The 19,465-nt window shown below is 40.8% G+C and overlaps 1 protein-coding gene across 1 annotated transcript; it reads left to right on the top strand.

Annotated features, from left to right (window-relative positions):
- The first annotated feature begins 10,819 nt into the window (after window positions 1-10,819).
- Window positions 10,820-13,531, top strand: LOC122678570 (olfactory receptor 8S1-like). Its single transcript, XM_043879070.1, has 2 exons — window positions 10,820-11,592; window positions 13,369-13,531. The coding sequence occupies exons 1-2, from the start codon at window positions 10,820-10,822 to the stop codon at window positions 13,529-13,531; spliced, it is 936 nt and encodes a 311-aa protein (XP_043735005.1).
- The last annotated feature ends 5,934 nt before the right edge of the window (window positions 13,532-19,465 follow it).

Below are 19,465 nucleotides of genomic sequence, written 5' to 3'. Positions count from 1 at the left end.
TTCAGGTTGTCCTAAAGGCCAAATATCAGCGAGCCCTACAGAGACTGAACTCCTGTGGCATGGACACTTGCCCGGCGCTTCCCAAAGCTCAAGCCCTGGTGGTGCCTGGGGAGAAACATCCTTTCAGCTGCTGCTGCTGCTAAGTCGCTTCAGTTGTGTCCGACTCTGTGCGACCCCATAGATGGCAGCCTACTTTCAGCTGCGCACAGAGCCAATTTCACCGAGGAAGGTGCATGCGCCGGCGGGTCAGAGAAGTGGGCTCAGCGCCCCCTGTGGTTGGTACAGGGATTGTAGACCGCGTTTTGCTCACAGTTCTCTGGGGACCAACCTGCTGAACTCATTCAAACTGTTGAAATTCAAACTAAAATGGAATCAAACACCCTATAACTTCTCCAAAAACACTCAAGGAACAATTCATTGGAAACTATATACAGTGAAATGAATGTACACATAAACTTTATAACTTAACTCCAAATTACTCAGATTTATTTATAGACAAACTTTAAATGCAAAACTACTCAAAACTAAAGAAGAAAATCGACATGAGCTTGGGTTTGTAGATCATTAGCTTTGAATTTTAACACTCAAAACACAAGAGGCAATCCACAAAGAAAAGTCATACCATAAGCATTCTAAAAATTAAAGATTTCTACTATGTGAAAGAGCTCATTCAGAAAATCAAAGCCAAGTCACAAACTGGGAGAAAAATATTTGCAAACACATATCTAATAAGGGATTTGGCTCAAAAAATACAAAGAATTCTAACACAAATAATCCCATTAAAAATAGGTAAATATCTGAATGGACACCTGGCTAAAGATGATAGACAAATTATACACAGAAATATACCAAGGATTGGGCTGAGGGGGCTGGGGCAGAAAATAACAGTCCAGCTAAATTCCCTGAGTTAAGTGTGACCCTGAAGTAGTTCTATCCTCCCCAGAGGCCTTAGAGAGACAGAGAGGGAGGAAGGAAAAGAGAGATAGTTATGCTTAAACCTGACTAAAATCCTAATCACTCTTACCATTTTCATCCAATATGGTCTAGGAAGTCTTAGCCATTGTAATTAGATGGAAAAACGTAATAAAAAGAATCTGACTGGAGAGGAAGAATTAAAATTTTCACTGATAGTAAATGACGTGATATTCTATGTCATGATATGATAATATCATGATATGACATGATAATCCTGAAGACAACACCCCAAAACAAATAGAACTCATAAGAAAATTCAGCTGACTTATAGAATACAAAATTAACATATAGAAATCTGTCATAATTCTATACACTCATAACAAACTCTCAGAATGAGAAATTAAGTAAACAATCCCAATGACAATGAGATTAATAAAAATAAAATACCTAACAGTACATCTAACCAAAGAGGTAAAGACTTGTACTCAGAAAACTGGAAGACAATGATGAAAGAAATTAATGATGACACAAATGGAAAGATATACTATGCTCATGGATTTGAAGAATTTGTATTGTTAAAATGATTCCACACCTCAAGACAATCTAGTGATTTGATGTCATTCTTATCAAAATACCAATGGAATATTTCAAAGAAGTAGAGCAAAGAATTCTAAAATGTATATGGAAATACAAAAGAACCTGAATAGTCAATACAACCTTAAGAAAGAAGCACAACTCTGAACATAACATGCTCCCTGATTTCAAACTATACTACAGACCTGGATTCCTCAGTCATATGGTATTGGCACACACACGCACAAAGAAAAGTTCCACACAGATCGATGGGACAGAATAAAGAGCCCAGAAGTGAACCCACACTTCTATGTTCAAGTGATCTATGACAACGGAGGTGAGAATATACAATGCAGAAAAGAAAGCCTCTTCGATAATAAAAGGTGTTGGGAAAACTGGACTGCTGAATGCACAAGAATCAAACTAGAATCCTTTCTCATGCCATCTACAAAAGTAACCTCAAGTCAGTTCAGTCACTCATGAGAGAGTCAATTCCTAGGCAGGCTGATAAGAAGTCTAGGGGTCCCCAAGGAGAGAAGGGTCTGGAATTCTCAAGGAGGAAGAAAGGACAAATTTTCTGTCCCTCTACATTCCTTAGGATTATATAACAATAATGTATCCTGCTTGACGACAGTCTCTGGAAAAAATCCTTCTGGCTAATCCTGTTTTCTTAAGGTGTAAATTATGGAGTAGGTCTAGTGAGGTCTTTACAACCTCCGAACATTCTTTTGATTCACTGTAATAACTAATTAGAGAGTATATAATTCCATTGCTAACACTAGCAAGGGGGTACTCTTTCTGCCCCCTTCTGATGCCTATGTCAGAAGCTTTCTCTATCTCCTTTAGTTAGTTAGTTCAGTCAGTCATGTCCGACTCTTTGCAACCTCATGAATCGCAGCACGCGAGGCCTCCCTGTCCATCACAAACTCCCAGAGTTTACTCAAACTCATGTCCATCAAGTCAGTGATGCCATCCAGCCATCTCATCCTCTGTCGTCCCCTTCTCCTCCTGCCCCCAATCCCTCCCAGCATCAGGGTCTTTTCAAATGAGTCAACTCTTCGCGTGAGGTGGCCAAAGTACTGGAGTTTCAGCTTCAGCATCAGTCCTTCCAATGAATACCCAGGACTGATCTCCTTCAGGATGGACTGGTTGGATCTCCTTGCAGTCCAAAGGACTCTTAAGTCTTCTCCAACACCACAGTTCAAAAGCATCAATTTTTTGGCGCTCAGCTTTCTTCACAGTCCAACTGTCACATCCATACATGACCACTGGAAAAACCATAGCCTTGACCAGATGAACCTATCTCCTTTATACTTTAATAAAACTTTATTACACAAAAGCTCTGAGCGATCAAGCCTCGTCTCTGGCCCCAGATTGAATTTTTCTCCTCCGGAGGCCAAGAATCCTGGCATCTTTGTGTGTTCAACAACAACCTTTCACTCAGTCATGTCCAGCTGTTTGCAACCCCATGGACTACAGTACACCAGGCCTCCCTGCCCATCACCAAACCTCAAAATGAATCAAATGCTTCAATACAAGATCTGAAGTCATGGAACTCCTAGAAGAATATGTGGGCAGTATGCTCTTTGACATGAGTCTTAGCAATATTTTGGGGAGATCTCTCTCCTCAAACAAGGAAAATAAACCACCTGGAATCCATCCAACTGAAAAGCTTTTGAACAGCAGAGGAAACCACTCACAAAACAAAAAGTTACCATACTGAACATGAGAAAATATTTGCAAAAATAGAGAATGAAATCTTGTGACAAGAAGAATTGACCTAGAAGATATTATGCTAAGTGAGATATGTCAAATGGAGAAAAAGGAATACCTTATGATGTCATTTATATGTGTATAGAATCTACAAAATGAGCAAATGGATGCATAGATCCCAAGAATATGCTCATGGTTGCTAGAAAAGAGTGGTAGGGGGATGGCTGCAATAGGTGAGAAAGATTAAGAGGTACAAAATTCCAATTATAAAACAAACGTCATAAGAATGTAATGTACAGCATATGGAATACAATCCATAATATTGTAAAAACATTGTATGGTGATGAATGGTAACTAAACAAATCTTGATGATCCTTTTGTAGTGTATAAAAATATTGAACCACTATGTTGTATTCCAGAAAGCTAATATAATATTGACAGTCAATTATACATCAATCAAAAAAAGAAGAAGAAAAAAATACTATCTTAGAAAAGAAAGAATGTAGTGAGGTAAAAAGCAAATGTCAGATGAAACTGTGAAAAGATGTGTGTTGAAGAGACTGTGTACGCTGAAGTTCAGCTCTCAAGTAGCCCAGATAAATTGAAGGACTCAAAGAGGTAAGGACATTTGATACTACTAGAGAACTTGCTTGTATCTTTGCTTAAATAAGCTTTATTATCTGTTTAAAGAAGTATTGTTGTTGTTCAGTCACTAAGTCATGTCTGACTGTGACCCCATGGACTGCAGCACACCAGGCCTTCATATCTCTCACAATCTTCTGGAGTTTGCCCGAGTTCATACCCATTAAATCCATGATCTCATCCAACCATCTCATCTGTAAAGAAGTGTTGAACTCAAAGCAAAATTGCATAAGGTACAAAGAGTTCCCATAAGCCCTCTGCTGTGACCTGGTTGATTCTCCCATCACCCCCCATGGGTGCTCAGAGCCTTCCACATCCAAACTCTATCAACATCCTGTGTGGTGGTCACACATCATGATCACCAGAGTCCAGAGTTTACTCTAAGGTTCACACCTGGTGTTGTACATTCTATGGGTTTTGACAAATGTATGTCACCATGAATACATCCTACTGAATAATTTCACTGCCTTTAAAATCCTCTGTGCCCAGCGTATTTATCACTCCTCACCCCTTAACTCCACCATGAGCCACTTACATTCCCACTGATCTTTTCATCCTGTCCATGGTTTGCCTTTTTCCAAATGTCATACACAGTTGGTACTCTATGGTACACCACCTTTCCAAATTGACTTCTTCCAGGGAGTAATATGCATTTCAGGTATCCTACCTGTCTCCCCATGGCTCCCTATCTCTCTCATTCCTTTTCAGTGCTGAAAAACATTATGTTGTATGGATATAACCAAGTCTATTTGTCCACTCACCTCCTGAAGGACATCATCATTGCTTCTAAATTCTGGCACTTAAGAAGAAAGCTGCTGTAAATGTTCCAGTGCAAGTTTTTGTGTAGATGTAAACATTCAATTCATTTGGGTCCTTTGATTCCAAATATTTTGAGGGCTGGATTGTATTGTAAGAATGTATCTCATTTCGAAAGACACAGCCAATATTCACAGAGTTTCTGAAGATGGTAACTGAGAGCATGTCTGCCTCCTGAAGACTCAAGACAAGGAAGGGGTAGAATTATAGATGCCAGCTAGAAAGATGACTCTAAGACAAAAACCTACCTCCACCCTCTTAGAGTTGAAAGCTGGTCTTGAGAATTAAATGGATATAAGACAAATTCACAGGAGAGAAGCATACATATTTATTCCCCATAAGTTGTATGTGACACAGTGCACCTTCCTGAGGAAATGAAGAAAGACCAAGAGAAGTGACAAAACCTAAATGTTTTTCTATTGGGTTGAAAACGGAGAGGTGATTGCAGGAAAGGAACTACACTATGTGGGGAGGCTAAGGGTGGTAACAATGATGTTAAATGAGGTCTATTTCTACAGAATTCTCTCATTCTCAAATTTCTATCCTTGATAATGATGTCACCCTCCTTCTAGGGAGGCAGGACATCATCAGTGGGGGTTGAGGAAGGGAAAGGATATTTTACATACATATATACATACATGCATACACCCATACAGACAGAAAAATGAGAGGTAAAGACAGAGATAGAGAGACTGAGAGACAGAGAGAAAAAATGAACACGAGAGAGGGGATGAGTATAAGTCACAGACTTTTCATAAATCAGTCTGTATATTATAACCCAGTTGCAATGTCCATCCACTTGGAGGGGTGGGGATTACACAAGGATGCATGACCAGGAGCCAGGAACACTGGGAGCCATAAAGGGGTCAGTCCACCACATAGACCAAGATGAAACACTTAGACTTGAATCTAAACGTACATAACAAGAGGACCTGGAAGGCTGTATGCCAGAAGGGACAATGTCTGAATTTCATTTAATTTCAACCTTCCCAGGGGGTATGGGAAACAGGCAGGGAGGAGAGTGACTTTCCCTTGATCTCAGGGTAGACCCAGGCTTGTTGCAGTTGTATTCTGTGCTACAGCAGCCCTTTATAAATGTAATCTTTCCTTTGCTAAGTTTGTCCATGAGCCATGTGTGATACAAGCCTATGGGCTTTACAGGTAATATAGGTATGTAAGGTCTGTACACCTGATGACCTCCCTAGAAAGTGGACACCAGAATGACCCCCACTATTCAGATGCAGAATTGGGGGACCCTGAGAGGTACATGGCTTGCTGAGGGTCACATCACTCTTGAAAAGGAGGAGCCAGGTCTGAATCCAGCTATATCCTCAAAGTTGGGGCCCTTACCACACCCAGGCCTCCCTGAAGCTTTGGAGTGGGTTGTGTTGGTATCACTGTGTGTGGACATGGCATGCAGTCATCAGCTCAAAGGTGCCCTTGGGGACCTTTGTGAAAGGATGAAGCCCTGGTAAGGGGACCCCATGAAGTGACCTCATTTCCCTGGCAACAAAACCAACAATCTTGGAACCTGAGTAACAAGGCAACCACATCTAGAGAGGCCCCCTACCCAGCAAACCTGAAAACTCTCAAATGGACATGTTCTGCTGTGTCCCAATGTTCCGAGATTGTGGCCTCAGGAGAACCCATAATGAGAGCCTTTACTGACACTGCCGACATTGGGTCAGGTCTCACCCCAGACACCTATGGCTATTTGCCTAGAGGGACCCAAAGGTAACATAGGGAGGCCCAGAGTGGACTAGCCCAGACCAGGACACCACTCTGATCCTACTTGGATAGTCTTATAACTTCACATAGATAATGAATTTTAGCTTAATTAATTATTGGTATGAAGTTATAAAAGACTACAAACTATGTAATTTGTATTAAAATGCAGATATATTTCTGAGTCACTCAGAAACAGCAACAGACTTTATATTCTTGGGCTCCAAAATCACTGTGTCACTGCAGCCATAAAATTAAAAGATGCTTGCTCCTTGGAAGAAAAGCTATGACAAACCAAGACAGTGTATTAAAAAGGAGAGACAGATATTACTTTGCCAACAAAGGTTCATAGAGTCAAAGCTATGGTTTTTCCAGTAGTCATGTACGAGTCATGTGAGAGTTGAACCATGAAGAAGGTTGAGCGGTGAAGAACTGATGCTTTCAAACTGTGGTGCTGGAGAAGACTCTTGAGAGTCACTTGGGTACCAAGAAGATCAAACCAGTTAATCCTAAAGGAAATCAACCCTGAATATTCATTGGTAGGACTGATGCTGAAGCTGATGCTCCCATACTTTGGCCACCTGATGCAAAGAACTGATTCATTGGGAAAGACCCTGATGATGGGAAAGATTGAGGGTAGAAGAAGAAGGAAGCAACAGAGAATGAGGTGGTTGAATGGCATCATCAACACAATGGACTTGAGTTTGAGCAAATTTGGTGAGATGGTGAAGGACAGGGAAGCCTGGCATGCTGTAGTCTATGGGGTCGCAAAGTGTGCGATATCACTGAGCAACTGAACAGCAGCAACAATATTTCTGTGTATGTAGTTCAAACTCTTGCAATAAAAGTTTTACTTTTTACTTCTGTCTGTAGTAATATTTCCTCTTACCCTTTGTAGCTCAGAGATCATTTAATGTACATCTCAAACATAATAGACTTACTTCTGAAGACACACACAAAAAAATGTTTAACTGCAACTTTTTTTTGGTGGTGGGAAGTTGGAAATAATTGGAGTTAGTTAGGACCTCTGTTTTAGGAAGATAAAGGATAAAGCTATTACAGAAGAGCTTCCAAAATAAAGTGAATCAAACAAATTAAAAGATTATTTTTTTCTGAAGTTCAATGGTATTGGATGGTCCAGAGTGAAAAACCCAAGTTCCTTGCATATTGTTGCTTTGTTATCTCCTAGGGATTTATTCAATCAACCATCATTCAGTCCTTATCTGTGGCAAAAACTGATAATTGCTCTTCAATACCTGTCCTTTCTGACCTTTGAACAAGTTCATGTTTTAAGTATTTGACTGTTCATGTAATATAGAGATTATTTTTCGATCACATGTGGTCAAAGTGTCAATGAGTTGATAATTGTTGAAGCTGGGTGATGGATACGGAAGGATTATTACACTATTCTTTTTAGTTCTATATATGCTTAAATTTTTCCATAATAAAAAGTTTCTACCACAGTTAAAACTTTAAGTGTGTTTTTTTTCACCTTTTTAACTGAAAGTGAAAGTGACTCAGTCATGTCTGACTCTTTGTAACCCCATGGACTATAGCCTGCCAGGCTTTTCAGTCCATGGAATTCTCCATGGCAAGAATACTGGAATGAATAGCCTTTCCCTTCTCCAGACGATCTTCCTGACCCCGGGATCAAACCCTGTCTCCCGCATTGCAGGCAGATTTTTTTACTGTCTGAGCCACTAGGGAAGCCCTTTTAACTGAAGTTAGATGATTTCAAGTGTTGTGTTAATTTCTGCCATATATCAAAAACATTCATCAAAAACATTTATACATTCTTTTTCCCATTATGGTTTATGACAGGATATTGAAAATAATTTCCTGTGCTATATAGTAGGACCTTGTTGTTTATTCATTTTATATACATTAGTTTGCATCTGCTAACCCAAAACTGTTTTACAGTTTTTAACCTACTTGGATTTCTTCAAATTGCAAAAATTAAAGAATTAATATTGGATAGCATAATAAATTTGTATTTTTGCCTGTTATCATGAAGTTATTTAAATACACTTTTTCATTTTTAAAATACCTAAAATATCTTTTTTGTATTATATCTTTTATCTTTATATTTCTATAATCACAAATATTATTTAAAATTGAACAGAAAGAGGAATTCCCTGGTGGTGCAATGGATGGGAATCTGCCTGCCAATGCAGGGGACATGGGTTCAATCCCTGGGCCAGGAAGATTCTACATGCCACAGTTCAACTAAGCCCATGGGCCACAACTTCTGAGCACGTGTTCGTGAACTCTCAAGCCGCAACAAATGAGCCCCTGTGCCTCAACTATTGAAGCCCATATACCCTAGAGCCAGCAAGCTGCAACTGCTGAGTCCATGTGCTCAACTACTGAGCCTGTGTGCTGCAACTAGGTCCCGTGTGCACATAGAACCTATGCTTCACAGCAAGAGAAACCACCGCAATGAGAAGCCCATGCAACACTGCAGTGAGAAGTAGCCCCCACTCTTCACAACTAGAGAAAGCACACATGAGCAATGAAGACCCAGTGCACCCAAAAGTAACAAATGAATACATATCTATTTCTTAAAAAACTGAACCAAAAGATAAGAAAAAGCAGGAGGGAGGGGAAAGGGAAAGGAATAACAAGATTTAAAACTAAGAAACCTTAGTTTTAAGGTTTCTAAACCTTAAAAGAGAGATTCTGTTTATAGAGTCTCTTATAGAAAAGACTCTATCTTCATCTTTAGAAACTCTTAGCCACCCAAGTGGAGAAGGAAATGGCAACCCACTCCAGTATTCTTGCCTGGAGAATCCCAGGGACGGGAGCCTGGTGGGCTGGCGTCTATGGGGTCACACAGAGTCGGACACGACTGACGTGACTTAGCAGCAGCAGCAGCCACCCAAGGGTACCTCTTGCAACCCACTGAAACAAGAGTAATACACAGGGGAATGTTGGCCCTGGAGAACTCATTCAGATCAGAGGAGGCCTCCTGCTTAAGGGTCTCTCCAGGGACCACCAACACTCTCCAAGGTCTAGGGCTGAGATCAAGTCCCTCTGGCCATTGTTATTTTGGAGGCAAAGTCAAGAAATTTTCCCATTGGACAGAAGGACTATAGGGATATTTCCTTGCTCAAAATCTTCACCTCTGCATCTTCTAAAGGAAAGACAAAGTTATCGGTAGTCCATGAAGCCCTAGCCATATCTGTGGCTTTTGCTCCAGTGTTAGAAAGAATGCCACTCAAATATCCACCACTGAGAGTGTCTCTTGTTGGCCTAGGGAACCTAGGTGAAGACAAATATCCTTCTCATTCAGCTCCATCTTATCTTAAAATTATCCAATCTGGGAACTCCTGAGTATACAAACCATAAATAGAGATCAGGTTCTCATTTATCCTCCTCCTGAGTTACCCTTCAAGGGGAGAGAGGGGAAAACAATATCTTGCTTTGCTCTGCACTAAATCCTCTGACTCATTTTGAATGAATCCTCTGTTCATTTTGCCTCATGTTCTAGGTGGTCTTTTGTTTCCCCTCTTCTTCTGTTTTACTGTCTCTGTGAGGCACAGAAGGTGGTCCAAATTTGACTTGGCTTCATCCAAATCCCCTAGTACCAACTCAGAGAACAGCACAGTCTTCGGGGACTCTCATGTTAGGTGATGAGATTACAGTACAAACAGTGGACATTATAAATTCACAGAAATCTTGGAATGGGAAGCCCTTGGAATCCCTGAAGCATACAGCCCTTGCCTCCCATTTGATGGCTTCCTCCTGCCTGACTTCCATGAAAACAACTACTCCTGTGCCAGGAGTAGTTCTGCTTCTGTTGACACAGAAGGGGAGAAAGTTTCCATTTAGTACCAGATACCCAAGGATGATTGACTCCCAATCTGTAGAATTTCTAAGCTGGAACAGATTTTAAAATGTCTAGTTTTTCCAGATTTTTTTTTTTAATGAAAAACCCAAGTGACTGATTCATGAACTTACAGTGACAGAGAACGGTTTTGTGCCATCATCAGCTGTCAAACATGCATCATGGACTATCAGCCTTAGGTCAGCCAAAATCTTTATTGCTTTACTCACTATGCCAGTGAGTCTTCCTGTGCTTTGAATTCAGTTACTTTTGGAACTGAAGAAGAGCACTTCTCAGTGCTCTGGAGGCTACTTACAACTCCCTTTCCTTCTCCAGTCTGAATAATCTCTTTTCTCTTCTTCCTTTCTAGGTTTGAGCTTCTACATCTTGCTTCCCACCATCTCTGCTGCAGCCAATAGATTATAGCTCTGAGCTGGGCAGGACTGATGAGTTCTGACATAGCAAGTTTGCCTCTGCTACACAATCTGTCCTGGGTCAGCCCTGAAGCTTTATTCATAACACCTCATCCCCAGCCATTCTCTGAGACTCATAGAACTCTGGAACATTCTTTTCTGTTCTTGTCCTTCTAAAAAGAAACTCCAGTGCTCCATGGAAGCTGGCAACACAACCAGAGTCACTGTGTTTGTTCTCCAAGGACTATCCAACAACCCTCACATCCAGGTGGTACTATTTGTAATATTCCTGGTGATTTACCTTCTCATCCTCACAGTAAACCTGCTGATGCTGCTGGTGATCAGGACTGATTCCCACCTCCACACCCCCATGTACTTCTTCCTCAGTCACCTCTCCTTCCTGGATGCTTTCTATGCCTCAGTCATTGTGCCTAAGCTGCTGAACAACCTGCTTTCCAAGTGGAAGACTATATCCTTCCTTGAATGTTTCATCCAGATCTTCTTCGTTATATTTCTTGGGGCCACTGAAACTTGCCTCCTTTCAGTCATGGCCTATGACCGGTACCAGGCTGTGTGCCACCCGCTGCTGTATGTGGTGACTATGAACAAGAAGGTGTGTGCTGGCCTGGCGGGAGCCTCCTGGGCCATAGGAATGGGGACTGGCCTACTTAACACCATCCTCCTAGCTCAGCAGAACTTCTGTGGCCCCAGCCTCATCCGCAGTTTTGCCTGTGAGCTTCCCCCAGTGCTCCTATTGCCCTGTTCTGATCCCTACGTTAGTGTGTTCTCCATCCTGACCACCATGGTGGTCCTGGGCCTTGGCACCTTTGTCATACTGGTGGGTTCTTACACCCGTATTATCCTGACAGCCCTGGGAATGAACTCTGCCACAGGTTGGAACAAGATCTTCTCTACCTGCTCATCCCATTTTCTTGTGGTCATCATCTTTTATGGTTCTGGAATTTCCAGGTATGTCATTGCTAAAACTTTGCCTGCAAATGCAATGTGTTTTTCACACTAAGTAAACTTGCCCTGTAGACAGAGCATTGCAAAGAAGCAGGAAAAGAATTATACTGGAATCAGTAAGCCTAGGTTCTGGCTCCGCTGTGGACCTGATGCATGAATTATTTTTTTTTAATGCATTTTCTTTCTGAGGCCTCAATTGTCTAACTATGCAAAATAAGTTTATACAAGAAGTAAAGACTTTCTTACTTTCGTTAACCTATTTCAGAGTCATCAAAAGAAAATCATACAGCCTTTTGCTAGACTTTTATAAGAGCTAGACAAAAAATAAATTATATCATCCTTGCAACAGATGCCATTTCTCTTTCCTACTGGAAATTGATGTCTCCACAGCTTATTTCTGTCTTAATTATTTATTAGACCTTTACTATATAACAGCTGCTTTACATAATCAAGCTCAATTTTAGTATACATCACACCACACCAAAAATGAAATGTTATTAATCTCATTTTCTGATAAGAAACTTGATTTTTAGGAGTAACCAGGTACCCTACAAAACTTTCCAGAACAAGCTAGGAATGAAGCCAAAAGAAAAACCAAGTCTCACTGAGTTGAGACCTCAAGCTATTTTCTACCACATTTCTCTCAAACATAAACAACAATACCTGATGAGTACTTCCTTCCCAGGGAATAGAGTAACTAATGGCCTATGCTCTCTACTAGTGAACTGGAGATGGATTTACAAAAACTGCTCTAAACTTCTCTCACCTGCTTTTTTTTGGACAGAAGTCATAAGGTGTGAAAGGATAAGGAATGGTCTAAGAGAGCTCACCTGAGCCTGTGGACAAATCTCTTGAGCTCTCTTTGTCTCAGTTTCCTCATTTTCCTGAAGAGGTAGGAGATTTCTCCCACCTACTTCACAGATATGTTAGGAGAGTGAAATTAAAAGATAAAAAAATGACAGTAAGATGAATATCTTTCTTAACCAAGCACACCAAACCCAAAAAAGAATCTTCCAATGATAATGGAACAATTGCAAAAAAAAATTTTTTTTCTAATGCTTCTTTGGGAAATAGTCCTTGTGATACTTAACAAAGTACATCCAAATTTTAATTCTTACTATTTTGGAATCATATCTCATGCTAAATACATTTTTATAGTTCACTTTATTTACAAAGCTTGGCTTCTTTTCTAAGCCAGAGACAAATATGTTAAAAGGACAAAATTTTATTCGACTAAGCATTGTAAAAACACAGTGTTGTGATTCTGGGTTAATTCCTTATAAATGTTTGGAAAAAATGACGACATGATTGGACTAGCATATAGTTTTGCATATGCTAGTCCAACAATGGAACTATCATCACAATATGGGAACATACAGTTGTGCATATGAGAAAAAAAAGAGAAAAAAAATCCTCATCATCATCATAACTATTAAGAAAAGACACTTTGAAATGTATGAAGTGCAACAGAAAAGCATGAACTCATTTTTAGTTCTATTCTAACCTGTAGCACTTCATATGCTGCAGAACTTCCTTTTGCCTCAGGGTAGCTCCTATAATGTTTTGCACAAGCTAATTCATGTATGGAAGTGTTTGAAGGCAGAAATGACACACTTCTCACTGATAATACAGTCATTTCTAGATGCTTCTATCAATGATAGCTGACTCAGCCTTGAGGATCCTCTTTGCAGAATCTAGGATGGGATGGATCCTGGCTGCCAACAGTATTGTGGTCATTGTCCTGAGCTCATTTTTTTCCTTTGTGCAATTCCCTTCAAGGTACATGACTCCAGCTTCTGGCTCAGCCCTGGAGCAAGTGCTATCCATGCAGTACAGTGTGGTGACCCCACTACTGAACCCACTTATCTACAGTTTGAAGAACCAGGAGGTGAAGGCAGCTCTCAGGAGGAGGTTGTCCAGGAAACCCAGGCTCACCTTCTAAGCCAAGCTCTACTGCATCCTCATTAAAGGAGGAAAAGTCATGAGAAAGGAGAGGAGACAGAAAAACCTTCATCTCAAAGCTATTTCAGCATGAAAAACAGAAGCCTTAGTTGCTCTGACCCCAGTGCCCTCCCCTAGTCAAGCAAAATGGAAAAGCCTCCACAAGACTAAAGGCAGCCATCCACAGAGGACCCAGTCACCACACAAGAAAGTCTTCTCAATAAATGTATGAAGGATCTTCAGAAAACTAAAAATGAAGCCACCATATGTATCAGCAATTCCATTTCTGGGAATACATTCAAAGGAAATGAAACCAATAACTCAGAAAGGTATCTGCACCCCCATGTTCATGATAGCATTATTTACAACACCCAACACATAGAAAGAACCTAGGTTTCCTTAATGGATGAATGGATAAAGAAGGCATGGATAAAGCAATGGAATATTATTCAGCTGTAAAAATGAAGAAGTTCTCCCATTTGTGATGACACGGATGAACCATGAAGGCATTTTGCTCAGTGAAATGTCAGACAAGTAAAGACAAATGCAATATGACCTCACACTACATGCAGAACCTAGGGATAACCAAACTCTTAGAAAAAAAGGTCAGACATATGGTTATCAGAGATGGAGGGTAGGAGGAAAGTCATTGGAGGAAAGTAATTAAAAGGTACAAATTTCCAGTGTAAGGTAAATATTAGGTGTAATGTACAATATGATGACTATAGTTAACAGCATTGTATGATATATACGAAATCTGACAAGAAAGTAAATCCTAACTAGTAATATATAAGGAGAAAAGATTATTTTCTTTCTCTCTGCTTCTTGCTATTCTTTATATTATGACTTTATGAGATGATGGAATTTTTTGAGGAATAGAGAAGAGTTTTATATGAGCCAAACTGAGGACTATAGCCCAGAAGACAGCCTCTCAGATAACTCTGAGAAACTGCTCCATTGAAGAATGATTTTTAGCATAGTCATATACCTTATCAGAACACAGAATATACATCAAACATTACCGGGGTATATTCTTTCAAGCTTCCAAAAGAGACAGGACAAGTAGATATAGAACGAGAGAACAGGACGCTGGTGTCTAGGAAAGGAACCTTTCTTCAAGGGAGTTAAACACAGATATCATAAGAAGAGAGTTTTTTATCTTTATCTTCAAAACAGATATTCTTTACCTTAATGGTGAAGAAGACCTGCTGTGTGTGTTTAACAGGCTCTTCGGGTTCACACAAACTCCAGGCTGAACCATGTAAAAACCAAAATGACTTCCCCAAAAGTCAATGTGTGAAATTTTCTCAATCAGAGCTAACTTTCAAGATTTTCCCGATTAGAAGTTTTTAGGTGATGGATATTAACTGAACATATTGCAATACACATTTATATGTGTGTGTGTATTTATACTCTCATGCTGTGCACCTTAAACTTACACATTAATGTATGTCAATCAGCTCTCCATAAAACTGGGGGGAAAACAGTAAAGAAAATCTTCACAGCTTCAACAGCCATTTCCACTATCTTTCTCCTCTCATTTCTTACCCTTTCAACTCCTCCTCTTTTGCCTCTCCTTCAATCTTTTACTTTTGTTTATGCACAAAGCAGAAATCCAACCACTAGCAAATTTCCCACTTCATTCTGGGGGAGTCTTATCTTAGTACTGAGACCCAGCTCCTCCTTTATTTCCATACAGAAAACTGCCTGGCAAAATCTACAGCTCCAGAGTAACCTGGAAAGAAATAAAATAAAAATAAGTATGTTTCCAACTGTATTATTCTTAACTAGTAATACCTAAAGTAGAACATAGCAAATAATAAATCCCGAATAACTATTTGTTGATTAAGGGGTGCATAAAGGAATGAATCTGGTACTCTGTCTATCAGAGCTAGTCCCTTAAATCTATTTCTCAGTCCATCCTAAAGGAGATCAGTCCTGGGTGTTCACTGGAAGGACTGATGCTGAAGCTGAAACTCCAGTACTTTGGCCACCTCATACGAAGAGTTGACTCATTGGAAAAGACCCTGACGCTGAGAGGGATTAGGGGCAGGAGAAGAAGGGGACGGCAGAGGATGAGATGGTTGGATGGCATCACTGACTCGATGGACATGGCTTTGAGTAAACTCCGGGAGTTGGTGATGGACAGGGAGGCCTGGCGTGCTGCGATTCATGGGGTCACAAAGAGTCGGACACGACTGAGCGACTGAACTGAACTGACTGAAAGGAATGAATGATCAGTCTGTCTCAGGAGTCCTTTCCCTTGCATGATCCTAGGAAAGAACAGGGAATATTTTCCTCTAAAATGTAAGTCTTGAGAGTAAAACCCTATCTAACAGATTCTGTATCTTCAGTGTCTAGTAGTTCCTATTACTTAATAGGCTCTCAATTAGAATACCAAAAAAAAAAATGAATGAGAGAGAAGGGAGTGAGAGAAGGAGCATATGAAAAGAAACATTTAATTTAGTCCAATAAAGTACCTGTCTTCATAACAATATAGATGTCAGAGTAGCATGGAGGAGAGATTGGGATAGAAAAAAAGAAAAACAGTCCTTATTTTGGGACACCATCCAGGGTCGTCTTCACAAGAGGTTGCTGAAACACACACACTCTGACCCCCTGTCCTGAGTCTCTCCATCACCCACCTAAGTCCAGACAACTTCAGATCCCTGACGGGTTCAAGAATTGTTCCAAGCCTAGAGGAAGGAGAAGAAGTTGGAGAAAGCAAAACAAATGCTCAGCTGCCATCTCGTCTCCCATTCAGCTCCAAGAGAGTTCTCAGAAAGACAATAGCAGACCACTTCCATGCCAGCTCCCTGACTTTCATCTGTTCTCGATCCTTTGACCCTCAGGCTAAGATCCTCTCCTCAGTTGTCAGTTTTCTTCAGCAAAGTCCTCTGAAAATCAAGGCCTCATATGTGGCATACTCACAGGTGAAATTTCCAAACTGAGGATGTTTCTCTGGAGATGAAGGCCAAGGCTGAAGAGTTAGCAAAACAGTCCCAGGTTCAGTAGCATTTCTGCTCTGCACATTTGGTAGAGCTGGTGCTTTACCTTTTCCAGAGCATATGCCTTCCTGAGGGTGTAACTGAGGCAAAATAATAAGCAGATGGTGAGATCAGTAGGAGGAATAGCCATTCAATCCTCCCCACCCACACACAACACACAGGAATTATTCCTAAAACCCTATAGATCGGGGAAGACTATCATCTCATAACTGGGGAAGAAAATACATGCAATATCCCTGGGAGATGTGTCACATGGTGTTCAAATACAGATTAAAATCATGTTATGAAAGCCAAGTTATTTCCTGAGAGTGTGGTTTCATTAAGTATAGGAAAGGGCTGTCTTGTCCACTACTTGCCAGGGCCTATATGTCCTTTAACAGACTATGGAGGCTTCATTTGGGAGATGCTGTTCCCTGAGACAAGAGAAATACGGTCTGAATGCCAAAAGTACCAGTGGGTATAGAGTGTAGGAAGAGAGAATTAGAAAATAAATAACTTGGCTAAGACAGAAATGGGGTATCTTTAATGGAATTTTGGCAATTGAATTGTCAAAGCAGGATGACATCTCAGAAAAATCACTGGACCAAAGCCTTCATTTAATGATGAAAAAATTGAGCAACAGAGACAGAGATGACTTGCCCAGATTTGGACCATCAGTGTAAAGCAGAAACAGACTTTAGGACTAGATCTAATTTCCATCTTTCACATTTCCCATGATTGAATTACAATAAAGTTCTGCAAACCCACCCTTTAAAGACCAGTAAAGCAGCAAGAAAGAGTAATGGAGTGCAGGGTCCCAACCACAGGCCCCAGGTGTTCAAATGTTTCAATTGCTAAGTTGCTGTCATATATATATATATATATTTTTTTTTTAATCAGTTAATTTTTATGGCAGTATAGCTGCTTCCCTGTAGCTCAAACAGTAAAGAATCTGCCTGCAAGGCAGGAGACCAGGGTTCAATCCCTGGGTTGGGAAGTTCCTCTGAAGAAGGGAATGCAATCCACTTCACTATTCTTGCCTGGAGAATTCCATAGACAGAGAAGCCTGGTGGGCTACAGTCCATGGGGTCACAAAGAGTCGGACCCGACAGAGTGACTAACACACACACATAGCTGCTTTGCAAGGCTGTTAGCTTCTGCTGCACAGCAAAATGAATCAGCCATATATATATATCTCTCTTCCCTTTTAGATTTCCCTCCCATTTAGGGCACCACTTTATGTGCATCAAGAGGCATTCGCTGTGTTTTACACTATGTTCCCATCAGTTGTCTATTTTATACACAGCATCAGTAGTGTGTATGTATCAATCCCAATCCCCCAATTACTCCAACCCTTTCCCCCTAGGTGTCCATACATTCCTTCTGTACACTGTGTCTCTACTTCTGCTTTGCAAAGAAGATCATCTATACCATTGCTGAGCACCAAAGAATTGATGCTTTTGAACTGTGGTATTGGAGAAGATTTTTCAGAGTCCCTTAGACTGCAAGGAGATCCAACATGTCCATCCTAAAGGAAATGAGTCCTGAATATTCATTGGAAGGACTGATGCTGAAGCTGAAACTCCAATACTTTGGCCACTTGATGCGAAGAACTGACTCACTGGAAAAGACCCTGATGCTGAGAAAGATTGAAGTTGGGAGGAGAAGGGGACGACAGAGGATGAGATGGTTGGATGGCATCACCGACGCGATGGACAAGAGTTTGTGTAAGCTCTGGAAGTTGGTAATGGCCAGGGAAGCCTGGTGTGCTGCAGTCCATGCGTTCGCAAAGAGTTGGACACAACTAAGCAACTGAACTGAATTGATACCATTTTTCTAGGTTCCACATATATGCATTAATATATGATATTTGTTTTTCTCCTTCTGACTTACTTCACTCTGGACTAACGAGGTCCATCCATGTCTCTACAAAAGAAAAAATTTTGTTCCTTTTTATGGGTGAGTAATAGTCCATTGTATAATCTCCAAAATATCAAAGCAGCCCATGCAGTTCAAAATCGAAAAAAAAATTCTTTAAATGGGCAGAAGACCTAGATACACATTTCTCTAAAACAGACATACAGATGGCCAACAAATGCAAGAAAAGATGCTCAACATCACTAATTATTAGAAAAATGCAAATCAAAATTGCAGTGTGGTATCACCTCACACCAGTCAGAATAGCCATCATCAAAAAATCTACAGTCAATAAAGCTAGTGAGGCTGTGGAGAAAAGGGAAACTTTACACTGTTAGTGGGAATGTAAACTGATACAACCACTATGGAAAACTATCTGGAGGTTCCTTAAAAAACTAAAAATAAGACTTCCCTGATGGTCCAGTGGTTGAGCATGCCAATAGGGAACACAGGTTGGATCTTTGTTCTGTGAAGGTTCCAGGTGCCACAGGGCAACTCAGCCCATGTGCCAAAACTACCGAAGCCCATGTGCCCTAGAGCCTGTGCTCTGCACAAAGAAGCCATCACAATGACAAGCCCATACACTGAAACTAAAGAGCATCCCCACTCGCCACAGCTAGAGAAAGCTCATGTGCAGCAGTGAAGACCCAACACAGGCAAAAACAATACATAATTTTTCAACAGTACTCTACTCTCTGAGAGGGCTTCCCAGGTGGTGCTAGTGGTAACGAACCCGCCTGCCACTGCAGGACACGTAAGAGACATGGGTTCAATCCATGGGTCAGGAAGATCCCCTGGAGAAGGGTATGACAACCCACTCCAGTATTCTTGCCTGGAGAATCCCTTGGACAGAGGAGCCTGATTGGCTACAGTCCAACCAAGGCCAGAAAAGGCAGTATGAATTATTAGATGTAAGTGGGTAGGAGACATTCTCCTGATTTTCCTTGATCTTAGAATGCATGGGAAAGAAGGGACCCTACAGTCCATAGGGTCACAAAGAGTCAGACACAGCTGAAGTGACTTAGCACACA

Source organism: Cervus elaphus, chromosome 3, assembly GCF_910594005.1.
Source record: "Cervus elaphus chromosome 3, mCerEla1.1, whole genome shotgun sequence".
NCBI lineage: Eukaryota > Metazoa > Chordata > Mammalia > Artiodactyla > Cervidae > Cervus > Cervus elaphus.
The sequence above is the reverse complement of the archived record's forward strand: the minus strand, read 5'-3'. Positions and strand labels throughout refer to the sequence as shown.

Excerpts from the sequence above, each read along its gene's own strand:
- LOC122678570 (XM_043879070.1), top strand. The coding sequence starts at position 10,820 with ATGGAAGCTGGCAACACAACCAGAGTCACTGTGTTTGTTCTCCAAGGA. Across the intron at positions 11,593-13,368 it reads TATGGTTCTGGAATTTCCAG|GTACATGACTCCAGCTTCTG; the intron begins GTATGTCATTGC and ends ATTCCCTTCAAG.